This window comes from Myzus persicae, unplaced genomic scaffold (genome assembly GCF_001856785.1).
Source record: "Myzus persicae strain clone G006 unplaced genomic scaffold, MPER_G0061.0, whole genome shotgun sequence".
Taxonomy (NCBI): Eukaryota; Metazoa; Arthropoda; class Insecta; order Hemiptera; family Aphididae; genus Myzus; species Myzus persicae.
Genome location: NW_019101707.1, coordinates 172508 through 190004, shown reverse-complemented (window position 1 = coordinate 190004; position 17497 = coordinate 172508). Strand labels below are relative to the sequence as shown.

Here is a 17497-nt window from a genome sequence, read left to right as displayed (position 1 = left end):
CTTCGCCATAAACTAATGTTATTTCAATGTTAAATCAGATGGATTTATGTACGTTTTCTGATATATTTGCTATCGGTTTCTAATTCGAATTTGTATTCAGATATTCTCTAATTTTGACTCTATTGTGACAATTGTCTTAAAAAGTTAAAAACTAAACTTTCCGTATCTTTCCATAGAAGTCAAAATGCCAATATAATGTGTATTGAATACACTGAATATGTTGTACAACAAATATACTATTAAAATGTATATGAATATAGTACTAATAATAGATGACAATGTACTAGGTATAAGTTAGGTATGTTTATTTTATTTTACTAAATAATGCCACAGTTGTATTATTTTTTATTCGGTGATAACAAAAATGGGAGCCATGCGAATGCAAAAGATTGTTTCGTCAACAACTGGTATACCTGAGTTCGCGTTATTTTTCGTAGACAATAATTTATACGATATTTACTATTTTGTTTTTTTTTCAAGGCGGCGGGAGGGTTGGCACGGGGGCACCGCCGACTAAGGGTACCCGTAATCCCTCTCCTCGGGACGAATTCCTAACTACGCCACTGGAGTAAATGCGTCACTAAGCGTGACGGCGGCGGCGGGGGTCAACAATTCAACACGGTACGTCATTATAGCCTTTATTTTAGCGCGTGGCTCTTGCAGCAAAGGAATCGATAGACAGAAGGGGCACCGACACGACCGCGACCACGTTCGCGTCAAATGCTCGCTAGTTTTTTATGCCGGTCGGTTTGAGTTGGTACAACATTTCGTGTGACGGGGTGTGCTACGCCGATGTGCACCCACCTGCATAATACAATATATTTTATGAGTTTATGATAGCCGAAAAGCCTCGCCGGGATGACACAGCCGATGAGTGACGAAGACTGGAGGGTGTTCGACATTCTCTGCGGCCAAAAAGTAAACGGGGATGATTATTATGATTTACGGGTCGTTATATTTGCATTGATTGTGCTGCTGCAGAGCGGGTAGTATGGGTTTGAAGGGTCTTTTACACCGTCGTCGTGTTTTTCTTTCTCTCAGAAAATACTTTTGGTGGAGCGACAAAGTGATCAACGCCAAAAAATATAACCATGGCAGGTGCCTTCCGGTGTTCAATGCCGTCGCTAGGGCAGTTTCTTTTCTCAACAATTTTATTTGAAAATCGCCTGGTAGAATTCCGGGTTCTAACGTAAACTGAAAACATAAATTGACCTATTAAATCACCATAAAAACATACTTCCGAGCTATATCATCCGTTATAATCCGTCCAGCGGCTAGACACTGCACCTATATCTACCAGAGTATATATTTTCCTAAATGTAATATTATATTATGTCCTGCCATTGTATTTACAAGCCACACTCTCGATCGTAATAATACGGTTTATTCACATTATTATAATAATTTGATGGGCATACGTGCAACGATACGAGCTTACATATTATTATTATAGGTAGCTTTTAAGATATAATATTATATGCTGCGACATTCGATTAAATTATAACTGTGAATACGCGTACATAGTATTTTATAGGCGCATTACATATAATATCGCGGTGTCGTGCTATAAAAAATTAACATCATGTCACGATGATTGATTTTTTTTTAAGTACGCCGAGGACACATTCGCGAAATGTAAAGAGACACACACGCACAACAATGCGCACAGGCCCAGGGTGATCCAGTGGGTACCAGGCAGACAGTAGCGCTGAATATTTGCAATGTTGTCTGAATTCGAATAAATCATAAAGCATATACCTATTACGTATTATTGTTATCGTTATTGTTGTTATTATTATTATACCTAATCGGTGGATACATGCATATATATTCATATTATTTATTATATATATTTTAATTTAATATTTATGTATAGCCTAATGTTTATCATAATAATCGTATCCGATGTAGGATTATTATTATTATCATATTATGCGTTTGAAACAACGCATGATGTAATATCATTCTGTATATGTGTATATAAATATTATTAATAAACCGCACAAGTTGAAAAACGGTCGTTTTTATGCGCCAAAAATAAACTCCAAACTCACAGGTTTAACCTACTTAAGAAAACGGCTCTATGTGAATGTTGCCTTACAATATAGGTATCGTGTGACATGCAAATCGATAAATTCCATTCGTTCACGACACACGCACTATTGTTATACTGTACGCACTAGGCGCCGGCGGTTTGATTTAGTACTCGGCTGGCCGACCAACATATCAGAGGTCGGTATATATCTGGCAGTGTTCGTTGTTATCATTATTATTGGGGTTGTTTCCCATAAAATGAAGATGACAATAACGAAACGCTAGCAGAAACCGTACGAATTATTAAAAGTCCAATAGAGTTTGAAAAAAAAACCAGGTATGGTCACTAGGCAAAAAAAAAAAAATACATATAATATATATAGGTAAATATATATGTGTTCCTTGCAAACGCTGTTATTTTGACGAGGACTGGTGAAAAGGGTTTAGTAACTGGAATATAATGTGCGTGACTCCAGATAATCTATATAGAGCCTTACAATTCGTACGTGGTACCTACCAGTGAAAAAGTTCTGTGTTTTCCCCGTAATAAGTAACCACCTTTTATTTACGTTCTTCACGCGTTAATACCTGCAGATTATTTAGTACATTTTTGTTTTTGTACTGATGTTGCTCCGTTTCTTTGCAGATGGATTCTGAAGACACTATAAGTAATCACGAGATGATATCCACATTGAAAAGCGAGTTGGCTGCTTTGCAGTTCAAAAGAGATCGTCTTATATCCGAGGTTAGTTACCATTGTTCAGATAAATATTCAAACTTTAAAGAAAACTACAATCTGATTATCTCATTGCATAGCTGCAAGACACCAAAGGGCAGCTTCGGACTAGAGATCAAAGAACGGTAGAGCTCGAGGCTGAAACGGAAATGTTGAAAGAGCAGCAAGTTAGACAAAATTCTATCATCGCCAGTTTGAGAAATAGGATAAAGGTAAACATGAAATGTTATTATTATTGTTATTTATAAATTAACTTTTATAATATAATTTATACATTTATTATTTTTTTTATTTTTTAAATTTTCATTAGGAATTGGAGGACCAAGAAAGATCGTTGACTACATCATTGGGAAGAGCAGACATGTCATCCGAGTCTTTAGCTAGAGAAAATCGTCATCATGTAGAAAAATGTTCAGAGTTAGAGCGTAGAATAGATTTATTGGAATTGAACTGTACGAAAGCTGAAAATGCGAGAGACTCTGCAAGGAGATCAATGTCAGAATTCGTGAGTAGAGCTTCGATGGCGCTAGGCTACGAGTCTTTGAATTCAGATTCTCCAGCCGCCGTTGATGTGGTCTTGTCTAAAGCGTCGGAAATGCATCAGGTGATTATCAGGAAAATCATATTTTTGTTTTTATAAGCTTTTAATTGTTGAGTATTATAGCTCAATCAAGAAATGATTTATAGAATTATACTTAAATTCTTATTAGTTGATAAACAATAACTGAATAATATTATTTATTATTTATAAATATATGAATGAATTTACTGTAAAATTAATAAAATTGAAATAATATCTTATAATAATATATTGATGTATTATAATCGGTTGTTGTCTTCCCACGTTCCCACATTTGTTTCCAGTTCAAGTTTGATTTGGTTTGATTTTCAACAATTAACTATTGTCTTTGCAACTAGATATTTTAATATTCTTAAATAAGTCTTACTGACGAATTCATTAATTATGATGCTTAATTACATACATATATTATATAGTCGGTTAAACATATACGGTCACTTATAATTTATAAAATACAAATATTATGCTTTTTTTTATAACATTTGCCCATCAACATACCAAATGTTCAGTTTTTGTTTTATTTTATACCACAAACGGTTTACTCGAACCGGTTAAACTCAATGTAATAATATCATTATTAATTATTATTGTATTTGTAGGAATTAAACAGACTGCGTCGTAAAAATATTTCCGCCACTGAAAATGTAACCTCGATAGAAATAGAATTGAGGAACTGTAGAGAACAGCTGGAAAGGGCCTTGGCTGATAAAGAAAATCTTCAAAGACAGGCTGCCGGTCATATTCTTGAAATAGATAAGTTAAAACAAGTATGATAATATTTATTAGTACTTTCATTTGTTAAATGTTTGATTTTTTTTTTGACTATTACTGTGTGATTACATAATTGTATACAATTGTTGCGTTAATATGATGCATTGATGAAGAAACAAAACGAATAATAATAAATTACACATAATATACCCAGAGAAAAAAAAACCACTACCTATTAACTTGTAGGAAAAAGAACATTTGGAAATGCAGCAAAGAGTCATGGAACGTGATTTATCAGAGCTCAGGGATAAACTGATGGCAACCAACAGGAGTTTAGGCATCGCGTCTAACAACATAGCAAGCCAGGAAGCCACTATATCCACTCTTAGAAGTAAATGAAGCCATAAAGTTTCGATTGAAAATAATTAATTAAATTCTTAACACGTCGTAGACGATTTAAGAGGGCACGACGAGAGGTGTCAAAAAATGCAGATTGACATGCAACACTTTTTGGAGTCATTGGCCGTGTGTCTTACGTCGGCGGATGGGTACGTTCAGTCCACCGAGAGTGGTGTCAAAGACGCGGTGAAGAGGCTAGTCAACGAGTTGGCCAATAAGAACACAGTAAATCGATGGCGACCCTGGGGTCAGGCTCGTTGAAAATCGTTTTTGTAAAATGCTTAGCTGCACGGGGAATCCAAGGACAGGATAATCAGTTTGACTGACCGGGTTGAACGGCTGCAGATCGACCAGGACAGATTGGCGTCGGAAAATCGAGTGTTGACGGATGAAAGACGCAATTTAGAGACTAGATTGAACCACGCCGAGAGCGAGCTCAATGTGTGTGAAATGACCAAAGAACATTTACGTAATGACAAAACCATTGTAAGCATAACATTCGTTCTAATTTTTTTTCTGAAATGATTTTTACACTAAAAGATAAATATAAAGACATTGATTTGACTTTAAAATCAACACCTGAAAAAAATTTAATAACATAAAACACGTCGCTATATTAGTGTATTTCGGTTTTAGTGTTTAAGGGAAAATCGGTATCAGTAATCAGCAGTGTACCTCAGTTTGCGATCTCATTTGACCGAGATGGGCATTTCACTTGTGGCTGATTAGATATTGATTTTGGTACATTTCGAACGTAGTTTAAGCCACTCTTCTTAACTTCCCAAATATCTCTGAAACTTTCGTCAAAATCGATCTAGAAGTTTTTGACTCTATAAGCTACAGAGATTTCAATATAACTTGTGAGGTGGGATATAAATATTCATATTATTAATTGAATATAAAATATCAAGGACAACCATTTGACAATATATCTTGTGGAGAACTGAAGCCGGTGACAAGTATATTTATAGCATAATTACGATTGAAGGAGTAGGGGATATCTTAACACCAAAAACACTCCCTGGCTACGTAATTGTGTGTGAGCCATCCTATATTCCTATGCTAACCTGTGTAAGTTGAAAAATAGTCTTAAAACATCCTCCGAGTCTCGGAGTTCAAACATTCAAACTCTTCAGAGCTTTATAATAATAAAAGTATAGATATTACGTATACATTTTATTGTTCATGGTGCGAGTGTTCCCGACAAGTGCGAAATAGATGTAAAAATGTTTCGACTGTAGATCTGCAGCTAAAGCTGAAATGTGTATACTGTATAATATAATAAAGTCAGAATGGGGGGGGGGGGGTGTCAATAACTGGCGATTTAAGTGTATTGAACGGAGACACTAAATGTAGTTTTTTTTTTTTTTGGTTTTTGATTGAACAAACGAACTTCAAACAATGTTTCGCCGTAGTTCGTTACATTCCTCGAAAAACTATCGAGAGCCATGCACATGGACCAGATAGCGAAAGACGTTGGCGTCGACTTACATACGGAATCGTTGCTGCTACGCGCCGAACAGCTCGCCAAACTGGAATACGATAAAAACATCGACAAGGTAAGAATATTGCTGTTTTAACTTTAAAGGCGTCATCGCAGCCGATCATTTTATATTTTTCTTTTCCGTGGTGATAGTTACTGCTCGGTTATCCTTATACGTCGTCGTCGTTATCCAGACATCGTTTATATTGCGATTTTCCTTACAGAGAAGTATATTTGAACCATCGTTTTATCTATATAACAATATTGTATTTTATACTTTGGTATTTTTACATTGCCGTTCACATTTTTACTATTGTAGTCTTGGCGATTATATTGTGTATTTGTAAAACTTTGATGAGTAAACGTAATACTATGTAAGTTTAGGTTTAATACTACAATAATATGCTTTAAAACGTACGTAAACATATATTTATATAATATAATATTTGTAGCTATCAGCGCTTTGAAGTCTTTATCGCTGAGTACTTTTTCGTAACGTACTTTTGGTGTATATTGTGTAAACTTTTCGTCTCATAATACCTACGTATATTACTATTTACTATATTATTGTGTACCTACCTAATATACCTAACCTATTTAATTAATATTTTATTTTTTCACCGTAATATTAGGGTAATAAGCTCAGGAAATCGTATAAGTCTTATTTATATATATTATATAATATTATTGTAGTGTACGCGTAAACATTTATCGTCAATATTTCAAAGATAAATATTATTTTATATCACTATTTATATTATTGTACCTATTTGCTTCATTACTCGATGATAATATGTTATACACTTTTATTACTGGCAACCAATGATTTCGTCGTTATAACATTTTTGATTTTTTGTTTAGAGCGCTCTAGTCTATCAACTGCAACGACGCGTACGTACGCTAAGGGACCAACTACAAAGACGTGACCTCCATCTTGATTTGTTACGTCGAAAAATCAGTGTCCAGGACGAGAGTACAAAATTACGTACACTTTTGGAAACAGAAAGAGATGAAGCTAATATACGGTACCGTGATTATATATTGGACATTTGGAACATATGATTATATAGTGTAAAGGGTGTATAATGTATACAGTATTTTGATTTTGGAGCGTTCAATGACATTGCTCATAAAATGATTAGATCTTTCAGATAGTATTCAATGAAAAATATCCAAAGTAAAAAAATGAAATATTTAATGGATAGAAAATTCGGGGTTAAAAAATCAATGGAGAGAACACACAATCCAAATTAAAAACAAATTGAAAGTATAGCCTGCTAAAAAAAATTATGTACCTACCTATAAATAAATGTATGTTTGGATGAGGCTTATACAGACTTAGAAACTACAGAACCAATTGGAACTAAATTTTGTGCACAAATTCCCTGAGATTAGGTGAAGCCGTTTCGTTTTTCAACCCCTACAGACTATAGGTTGCTATAAGGTTGCTTACACGTGCCTTTTGTTTTGGTTCGTACAAATAAACAATTGTTTTGTTTATATATAGAATTACAACTGGTTATAGAAAAAAAAACTGTACATTTGATAATATCTTAAAGACTCAAAAATTACTTGATCGATTTTTAAGATGTACCTATTTCTACATTAAAACAGAAATTTCTGAGTGAAGTTAGTTTTAAAAAATACGTTAAAATACATGAAAACATTTAAGTAAATATCAAGTTTCAAAGTATATTTAATTTGTTAACGATTACCATCAAGTGCTGCAATAACAAATTATAAATTATACCATACTGAAATAATAATATTTTTTTTTAAACAAGCTATTATCCAATTTTTTTTTGATTTAGATTATTGCTCTATCCTTTGCGAACCCCGGATTTTTTTTTAATTAGTTGTTTTAGTACTAAATTTTTGATCTACAAATCATACATACCTAATTGAATAACTAAAACTAAATAATTTGCATGCGTGCTACGTAGGGCTAAAAAGTTGCAAAAACAATTGGACAAGGCGCAGCTACAGTTGACCGAATGTAGAGCACAGATCCGAGACTTGAAACTACAACTATCCGATGCTGGAGACTGTAAGGTTAGTAAAACACATTGTAGAACTTTGTGCTTCATAGGATTACATGTTGTGCAAAACGTACACCTGTTCATATATAGTTGACTTCGTTGGAAAGAGCGAAGAAAATCGACGATCTCGAGAAGCGTCTCGTTGAATCGGAAATGTTGAGGATGCGTTTTTCACGGAAAGTCACTGTGCTCAAAGAACAAGTATGGTCTAATTCTGCCTGGAAAATATCATGTTTAGAGTACGGAATAATCCAAAAACATAAATAATAACCTACCGTTTTGTTTTCCAGTTGAAATCTACTTCCGATTGTCATAACCAAGACAAAACTCTGAACGAGCACACGATGCGAGTGCTACAGGACGACCTATCGTCGATTAAATTCCAATTGAGTGAAGTGAAACGCCGAGAATGTTCTGTAAGTCGACGTTTCACTTGTCAGCGAGCAAACGTGTATCATAATAATTGTTAAGTGGTCTTAAAAATGTGATTATTATTGTGTGTTTTCGTTCGTAAAGCTCGAGGATCTCCGACGGACGGTGATCAGCCTACTGGCGCTGGACTCTTCGTGTACCGACTACGAGATCACGTCAAAAATAACCAAACTGGTGGCCGCCCATCGAGAGTTTTCCATCCTGTCCAAGAGGTACGACGACCCATTGCCGCCTTACGTTCACCACCTGCCACCACCCTCCGAGTCATCGGACCCGACGACGATGGACGACTTCGAGATCCTGAACAACGCGTACAACAAACGTCCGCTGAGGAAGACCTGAATGACGAAGACAGACCAGTTTCGAAGAGGCTTCGATGAGTAGATTTTATCTTACAGTCTACACCTATCCGACCTGTGCATATATATATATATATTTATGATATAACTCGTATACATGTGAAACACCCATATAACACAAATACACAATAAAACCATCCGACCCCGCATAGGTACGTTAAGCCGTATTCAATAGTATCTCTGTTATTGTTATGCTGATGGTGTGTAATGTATAATATACATAATCCGTTATACGTACCTAAGACATTGTTGACCGCAGAAAAATATTAAACCTATTATATCGATATTTTTAACGTCTACCATGAAATTATAGAATAGGCAGCGTTGTTTTTAAATTGCTGCAGACCCGTACTAAAACTATTGGGTGTTTTGAGTTTTCCACCGTTCTAGATTATATTCTTTGACACTGTGCATAATAGTTTTGATTTATCGTGGAGAATAGGATTAATTATAATTTATATTTAATTCATACTATAGCTCAGCTTTTATCTGCAACAGTTCTATACACTTATCTGTGTGATTTTTTTCGAATTGTTTTTCGATTAATGTAATACCGTGCATTGTGCAAATATAAAAAATATTTAATATTTATGTCTACTATGTAAATAGCATCTATACTAATTAAATAAATGCGTTAGATTTATTTCGAATTTCCGTCATCGATATAACGACGCATTTTCAGCGTAAGCTTAACTTGTATTTGCTGAGCAAAGGTGAATTTTTGCCTATGTGGTCTGGGACTTTGTGAATCTAAATATAAATTTTTCAATACCACATTGGTACGAAGCATGATCAAGTTTAGTTTCTAAATTATTTATAAACGTGGACCAGTGGACTTTTAAAAAAGCGACAAAAACTGAAAGGATGTTTCGGCCCTTTATCGCTTTTATTGTGTCATACAGTAATATAATAACTGTGTTGCACAAAAGCTGAACGTTTAATCCTCAAATAGTTAAACAATTAATTTAATATTTAAGAGTTTAATGCATATCGTTGAAACCTTGTGTTCATACTCCATAGATTATACAACATACAAATTGTTAAAATATATGTACATTGGTATTAACTGTATGTCTGTATACATTTTATAATGTAAGTACACTGTTATTACTTATTACTTACTTTTATTATTGTAAATATACTTTTGCTAACTCCAATTTATTTCATAATTTACAACTGTATATATTATGCCTTATATACCTTTAATTTATATATCTCTATAAGGTGTACCTAATGTAAAGCATTCATGATGTTTGTAGATAATCTAAGTAATAAATTCTAAAATACTTCACTAAAAATACAAATGTTATAAAAAATGCAAGCAATAAATTAATAAATTTTATTAGTCTCCAATATTTTCCAAGAACATTTTTTAAAAACAGTTTATAAAAAACAGTGCAATTTAGATTAGACTACTTACTTATGTGTATAAGAATATCAATTTTAGATATAATATTGAAGTTATTCGAAAAACAAAAAATTATATTATAGGAGTATGACGATTAGATTTGGTATTAATTTCGTTTTAGTATTTGTATAAACATAGTGATATCGATTTAAACATATTTTTTTTTACATTTTTTTTAATGTCGGTAATTTAAACGTCAAAGAACCAACATCCACCATCATTATCTTTTATTTTTTTAAAACTAATTATGGGCATTGACCCCAACAGTGATTTAAAAGACTGCAAAATATGTAAAAGCAAGTTGTATAAATCCTTGTTAGTTTTTTTGAGAAGGGATTTCAACCTATTAAATAACGAATTGTACATATATTTATTGGTGGGATGATGAAGGCGTTACTAAGTGTTTTGTGCATACGTTTGTTGATAATTAACTCATTTATTTCTGGGATAGTTTTATTGTACTTTGGTTGATTTTTGCTGGTATGAATGGTTAGGTTAGGTTATAGGAGTAGCTTTTCATTTCGAAATTACTTAAGTTGTAGTTTCTGAGTAGGCGATAGGTGAATGAGAATATTAGCTTTGATTTGAAGAGTTATTAGAGTTTGGCCTACACAAAGTCATTGGGGCTATACGTAATTGTGCGAAGGTAGTTGAGCCTGTTAGTAATTCTAAACTATTTGGTCGAAGATGAAGATTAGCGTCTCATAGCCAGTAGATGATAGAGTTGATGAAAAAAACATTAGAGGATTTATTGATAACGAGTGATTGAATGATGAAATAGATTGAATAGTCTACAATCTCTAGTATTTTTGGATAAATATCCCCAGCATTCGTGATTGGTTTAAATCAAAACTAATTACGTGAGTATCTTTTACTTTTGTAAGAAGAAGATCACTCGAAAACTAGAAATTAGTTATCTGGAAGATTAATTGTTCAGTAGTAGTAATTTAAATTAGATATTATGTAAAATTGAACTTTCCAATGAGAGTGAAATACATACTGTACATACTTAAATCGTTTTAATCATCTTCATATATTTTTAATTTCTAATTTTCTTTGATAAACCTCGAATTTATGTAAATTTAACAAAGGAATAAGAATGTATTCCATGTATTCGACTCAAATATTATATCTCTAAGTTAATCTGCGCAGATATTATTTTATATCTTAATGTAATTCTTAACAATCTTAAATAAGAATACAATTGTTATATACAAAATTCGATTAAACATATTTCTAGGATATTTGACGATAACAAATGTATAAGCCAAGTTAACTTTACTTTGATACACCATATAGGTATAGCGATGATTTAAAATAAAAACAGACATTTATTTTTATTCAGGGATAATTAACAGATAACAATTATAGAGTATCTTTATAAAATATATTGATTGAAAGACGGAATTTAAAAGAACTGGTCTAGAATTTCTATATTATTAAGTTGATAAAATAATATTTGTGTTTCTTCCAAAATAGAATTTGCAAAACTATAGGAATCAGAATTGTTTAATAATGATAGCCTTTAGAAAGTGGTACAGTTAATTTGTTATTGTTGTTTGTTGCATCTGGTGTTATAAGTACGTATAATTGCTAATGAAGAGATATTAAAAAATATTGTAATGGTAATGTTTTTGTCGACAGATGGGCCCATTTAAAAGAAAGACAGTTTTAAAATAAACAGAAAAATAATAAAAATAATTTGGCTTTTAAGTTGATATACGCGCCCTTATATGTTCGAGATCAAGTGATCAAAATTACAGGGAACAGTGAAACTGTTATGAGATCGTGTATGTTTTCTGAACTAGTGGGAGCAATAGTACAGACCACGGTACAGACTAATAGTATACATAAAACTGCTACGAGTACTGCGTAGATATAGTGAGAATGTGAGAATATTAAATACTAATCACACAATTATTCATACGTATTATTATGTCGAGCGTAGTAAGTATTACATTCTAGACTACCCTGCACTACGCGCGACGTTTTCGACTAGATTTGGTCAAGCCCGCAATCGATATTTGCGGCGTACCGTGACTGATGGTCGGTCCGAGGACACATACAATATGTTGCCATGATGATTTACAACATCTCGTACTATAGAACACTAAAGAAATAAACATAATACGTAGGATACGACCTCGCGACGATCTCGTTTTCACCGAGTGACATCCCTACATGATGTGTTGTCTTCGAACTTCGCGTACCTTTACCTACCAGTTTATATATATATATATAGTCTCTCGTATGAATAATAATTATGTATTGTCTACGAATGCTTTTTTCGTATTATGTTTTTGGCGTGTCTTCTGTATCTTTTATTATGGCGATCGTCGTCACCGTCGATCAGTCGACTAAATCGCGCGAATAATAAACGTGAGTACGTGTTCCACTTTCTATTCATTTCTATTATATTATACGCTTGTGTGCGGTGCACGCTGCAGACGTCTCGTCTTCGCCCGGTGGAGGCGTGAGCTGTTCGGTACTTTGGTGTGTCCGCGATGGCCATAATAATGATTTATACGTAGGCACAGTGGCGACGACAACAACAAATGCAATAATAGTATTTTAATAGAATCCCGACTACTACAAAACAGTCGCGTTTAGGCTTCCATCGCCGCCGGTGTCAGGACGAGTGTCACGATAATATTATACTTCCGACACCAAGACAAATGCGGTGTGCGATCGTATTAAAATAATAATGTGTTACGAGTCACAATACTGCTCGTCTGTTTCTCTATACTCCCTATAACAAGCACTCTATAGTAAAAACCTGTGAAAACAATAGACTCTCCGACAAATAATCGTTTGCGACAAAACTTATCAAAACGTTTCAACTTACATCACTTAAATGTATAGGTAATATTAATGTGTGTGTTCACATGTTGGATGGTAAATGCAACAAGTAAGTAAATACAAAATAAAGACATTATATCATTTGCTAAGCTTAAGATTCTGATTATAAAAATTCGAATAGCGCCATCAGAATGAGAACATAATTTTATCCTAAGTTATGGTGTAACGCAATATTTTAAAATTTTTATTTTTTCTGGCCACATAATAAACATTGGTCGCACCTGTATAATAACACCGTTGTTCGTCGAACAAATGTCGTGGGATCACTTGCTCCCAGTACTACTTCGAAATTAAAATTGGTACACAGGTACTCAGCATTGTTTCTTATAACTTCACGTACGAATAGTTTTTTTATGATAAAAGTTTATAATTTATACTGCTATTGACAACTTGCAGTTTTGTACAACACATAAACTTAAGACACAGAAGGCGAAACCTTTCGAAGTATTTTAACGAATCCTTAAGACTTAAAAGTATGCAATTCTTAATAACTACGAGATGAATAATTAGTTAACTACATCTCATTTTTTTTTATAGCTTCCTAGTTAATTACTATAAAAATATGTTATTACTCATTAGCAATTATGTTGCATTATGGTTAAGGAACATAATATAAATTTTATGCGTATTTAGAATTTAATGTTGTGTAAGCCAAATGTTTATTATTAATGGACTATTTTGTCATTTTATCATCGATTAGTCGTTTGACATTTCAACAGCTATACAACTGAACTAGTTCATTATGCGATTTTTTTCATTCAGACACTTGAAAATAACGAACCTGGCGCAGTGATGTTGTAAATAAAAAAAAAATGTGGCTGTCTCGTGAGAGTGCACTTTTGCTAGAATCTTAATCATGCAAACAAAATAAATACGTGTTAATTAAAGTTTAGGTTCTTAAAATTAAATAAGCAATATAATACGATACACGTATGCAGAGAAAATACACTACAAGGATTTTTGAATACACATAGGAATGGGTAGTTGATTACTATTGCATAGTATATTAGTGTATTTATTATTTGCTTATAAACGTATACAGGTTTATTCTTTCTAAAATTATTATTTGTTTTCTAATTCAAATAAATTGTGTACCTGCTATTATATAAAAACGCATTGCTTATAGATTTTATTTTATTTTTAAGTTCATATATTATAAGTATTGAGATATTATTTATTAAGTCAGAATTAAAAAAAATATTGAATATTTGTTCACTATTGAATTATGATTTTCGATGAATTGTGATGTATTTACACTTTCAAATTCAATTGTAGGTATACATGGAGGAAATCAATTAATAAAGATGTCTTAGTCTTACGAGTTACGATTATCAATCAGACGACAACGAAGGCCAGCAAAGAAAGCACTTAAATTTGATAAATATATATAAAGTGTCGTTGGTTCAATAATTATTGCATATAGAATCGCTCCATGATTTTCATCTGAATTGTAGAAACTACTAAGGCATGACGGGCTTGGATCGGTCGATCAAAGTCAATTGTGGTCAATGGACAATGGTTGACCTCCTGGCTCCTATATTATCTCAGCCAGGACTAAACTCTTAAATTCTTGTGCAGTATTCCCAACCATCATTATTCTATAGTGATGTGGATGGTGGTCGATAACCTACTGTAATTTTACCAAATATCATGGCTAACCCCCCACAAGTCGTTACGTCATGTCTGCCCCTAGAAGCGCTTAAGTCTCCCTCAAAAAAAAAAATTTGACCGCCCTACGCCAATGATTATAATATCTAAAACGTGGACTTGCCACGTCATTCTTCATCAACTACACGGGTGCATATCAATTACACCGGCTTCTGTTTATAATATCTGCTACTTATCGATTCTGCTTTAAATTTATAAAAATTGCAGAAATCACTAAAGTATAGTATTAAATCTTATGCTACCTTAAAATGTTATATCAATCTGTTTGATTGTTGAAATCTCTGCGTCTACTGATCTACATGCATCTACTCGGCGTAATTCGTTAGCCCAATTCAACAACATTCGCGGAGCAGTTAGTTCCAAAAGCTATATTGGTGATTTGAACACTCGCCAACTTATTGGATACTTAACTGAAAATAGGAATGATTCGATTCGTACAGCTACAAGGTATAACTAACCCGGTACCTCATGTATAAATGGTACTCTACAAACATGGAAACGTGGTCCAAGTCCGATTACTAATCGTTGCTGGAACTCTTGTGGACCAGAACCTTTGGTCATAGAGAGTATCAACTCGATTGGATTACGAGTATATATATACCGAACGGCTACCAGGGTGGCTGTAATACTGATTGAGTGGGGGTTTTTCAGTTATTTTCCGTACCACAGATTCGACGTGGACCACGAGAAAACAACTATTCATGGCCTATATTATTTCCTGTAATAGACATCGAAAGTGGTTTGAACCTTTAATTAATATTAAGCATAAACTATGAATGGATGACGATACTGGCCGGTCAACAATATATACGATTGATACTGTTATAATACCATATACGCGTTGTATTATTGCTGATATATACTTCTACAATGCTGCTATGGTAATTGGTAGATATTATTTTTGAAAAAATCTTTAGATTGTCCTCGATATTATAACTATATTACGTTTTCAAAAAATGTTGGTAAGGCTGAGGAATATAATAAAGTTAAAAAATAGGGCACACCTTAACAAAAAAAAAAAAAATCATTGTCATAAAAAAAATTCTCTTGCAAAAAGTGATATTATAACGTCTTATAAGTTATAAAATAATTGTTTTACATATTATTATACATACCTAACAATTTATCGTGGAAAGAATTGTAATGCGTTAAATAGATCACGGTCGTCATTCGCTTGTATAGAACTATAGGAGTATATAGTATATATATATATTATTATAAAGATATCATACATACGAGTATATATGACTTCAAGAGGTATATATTATATATATTGTGCAGTTATATAATATAAAAAATACGATGATATTATTATTATATTATATTAAACGAAATAATGGAAATTATAATAATATGTCGAACAATAGGCCCTGGTCATAAACTGCACTAAAATGTATGATTTTTGTATGTATGTGTGCAGAACTGACACCGTTGGCCTCTCCATTGTTGTCATACGGCCCGCGTGGACCTATTTTAAATTATTTTTTCACATTGTGTTTACAATCGGTTCTCTTTTTTTTTGTTGTGCCCGCACACGCGTATACATCTATTATCACCACGAATTTGGTTATCGTCGGTCACGTTCTATCAAAACGAACGTTACCTACATAATATTATTATATTATAATATTTATAAATATTATAATATACTGCACATACATAGATTCCGCTACATTGAATGCGTGTACGCTTGTGGATGACATCACGCAGTGGTCCTTGAGGCCAAAGCTCACACGAGTAAAGCTTAACCGCAGTTATCAAGCGCACGACGTGTTGGTGGTGTACGCAATGTGCACATGAATTTATTTACTATGCACAGCCTCTCGACTCTGAATGAAACAAAAATTATAATATAGCACGCACACATCTCCATATACCACATATATACGTACACACACACACATACATAAATAGGTACCGACATATATACGACGACTGTGGACTAGTACGAACATATTATTTATTATTTAATTTATACTGATATTTCGTGTACACACGTGATATATTTGGGTCGTATAACATAGGCACTTGTATAGGATAATATTAAAATATAATTTATACGACGTTTTGACTGTTTTCGAATCGGTGGGACGTTAGATACATCAGTGCGTGGTTCTCGGTCTTTTTAAAGTAATGACTTCCCTCGTAATATAAGATTTTAAATTGATCACGATCCTAAACGCATTCAAATATTTTATTTTTCTTATAATACATCACATTATAAGAACGGGTTATCTTTAAAAATAAGCAATTTCAACCATGTTTGGACGACTCCCAGATCTCAAATCGTTGAAATACACTTAAATAGTGATGCGGGCAAAGCGGTGACTGATGATGAGGGAGACGACTGTGACAGTAACATATATATATATATTTAAACATGAACCTATTACGATATCTTCCTTTGTATACATACGCAATAGTAAATATGTACACACGTATGAGTGCACATACAGAACCACGAAAAACAATCATATTATAATATTATTGTTTGAGTTTGAGAGTGCGCTACGTCAATTATCGGCGAGTTGAAAGCCATCATTGTTTTTTCGGGCTTATATTCAATAATTTTGTCACGATATGCGGTCGTAATATTTATGGGTGAAGGAATTTCTGACGACGCGACGATGATTCATACCAACGATATTCCTATGAATTCTTTTATATTTTTTAATTTACCTTAAAAAGAGGACGTCGCACACGCAGGTGTTGTCTCCATATATTTCGAGTATATACAAATGTATAGATTGCATTTATTGTTTTGTCTTTGGTAGTTAAATGAGGTTTGG

General features: G+C 33.3%; 1 protein-coding gene across 3 annotated transcripts; it reads left to right on the top strand.

The window, feature by feature from the left end:
• The first annotated feature begins 696 nt into the window (after window positions 1-696).
• LOC111030218 (coiled-coil domain-containing protein 170) lies at window positions 697-8795 on the top strand. 3 transcript variants are annotated; one of them, XM_022309619.1, is made up of 15 exons: window positions 697-918; window positions 2681-2779; window positions 2851-2982; window positions 3081-3374; window positions 3950-4117; window positions 4308-4452; window positions 4513-4685; window positions 4746-4946; window positions 5876-6019; window positions 6097-6171; window positions 6805-6968; window positions 7887-7995; window positions 8073-8183; window positions 8273-8398; window positions 8499-8795. In XM_022309619.1, the coding sequence occupies exons 1-15, from the start codon at window positions 859-861 to the stop codon at window positions 8754-8756; spliced, it is 2259 nt and encodes a 752-aa protein (XP_022165311.1). In that variant the 5' UTR covers window positions 697-858; the 3' UTR covers window positions 8757-8795. The 3 variants fall into 3 exon arrangements, with proteins under 3 accessions (XP_022165311.1, XP_022165314.1, XP_022165312.1); XM_022309620.1 differs by lacking the exon at window positions 697-918 and adding an exon at window positions 2195-2371; XM_022309622.1 differs by lacking the exon at window positions 6097-6171.
• The last annotated feature ends 8702 nt before the right edge of the window (window positions 8796-17497 follow it).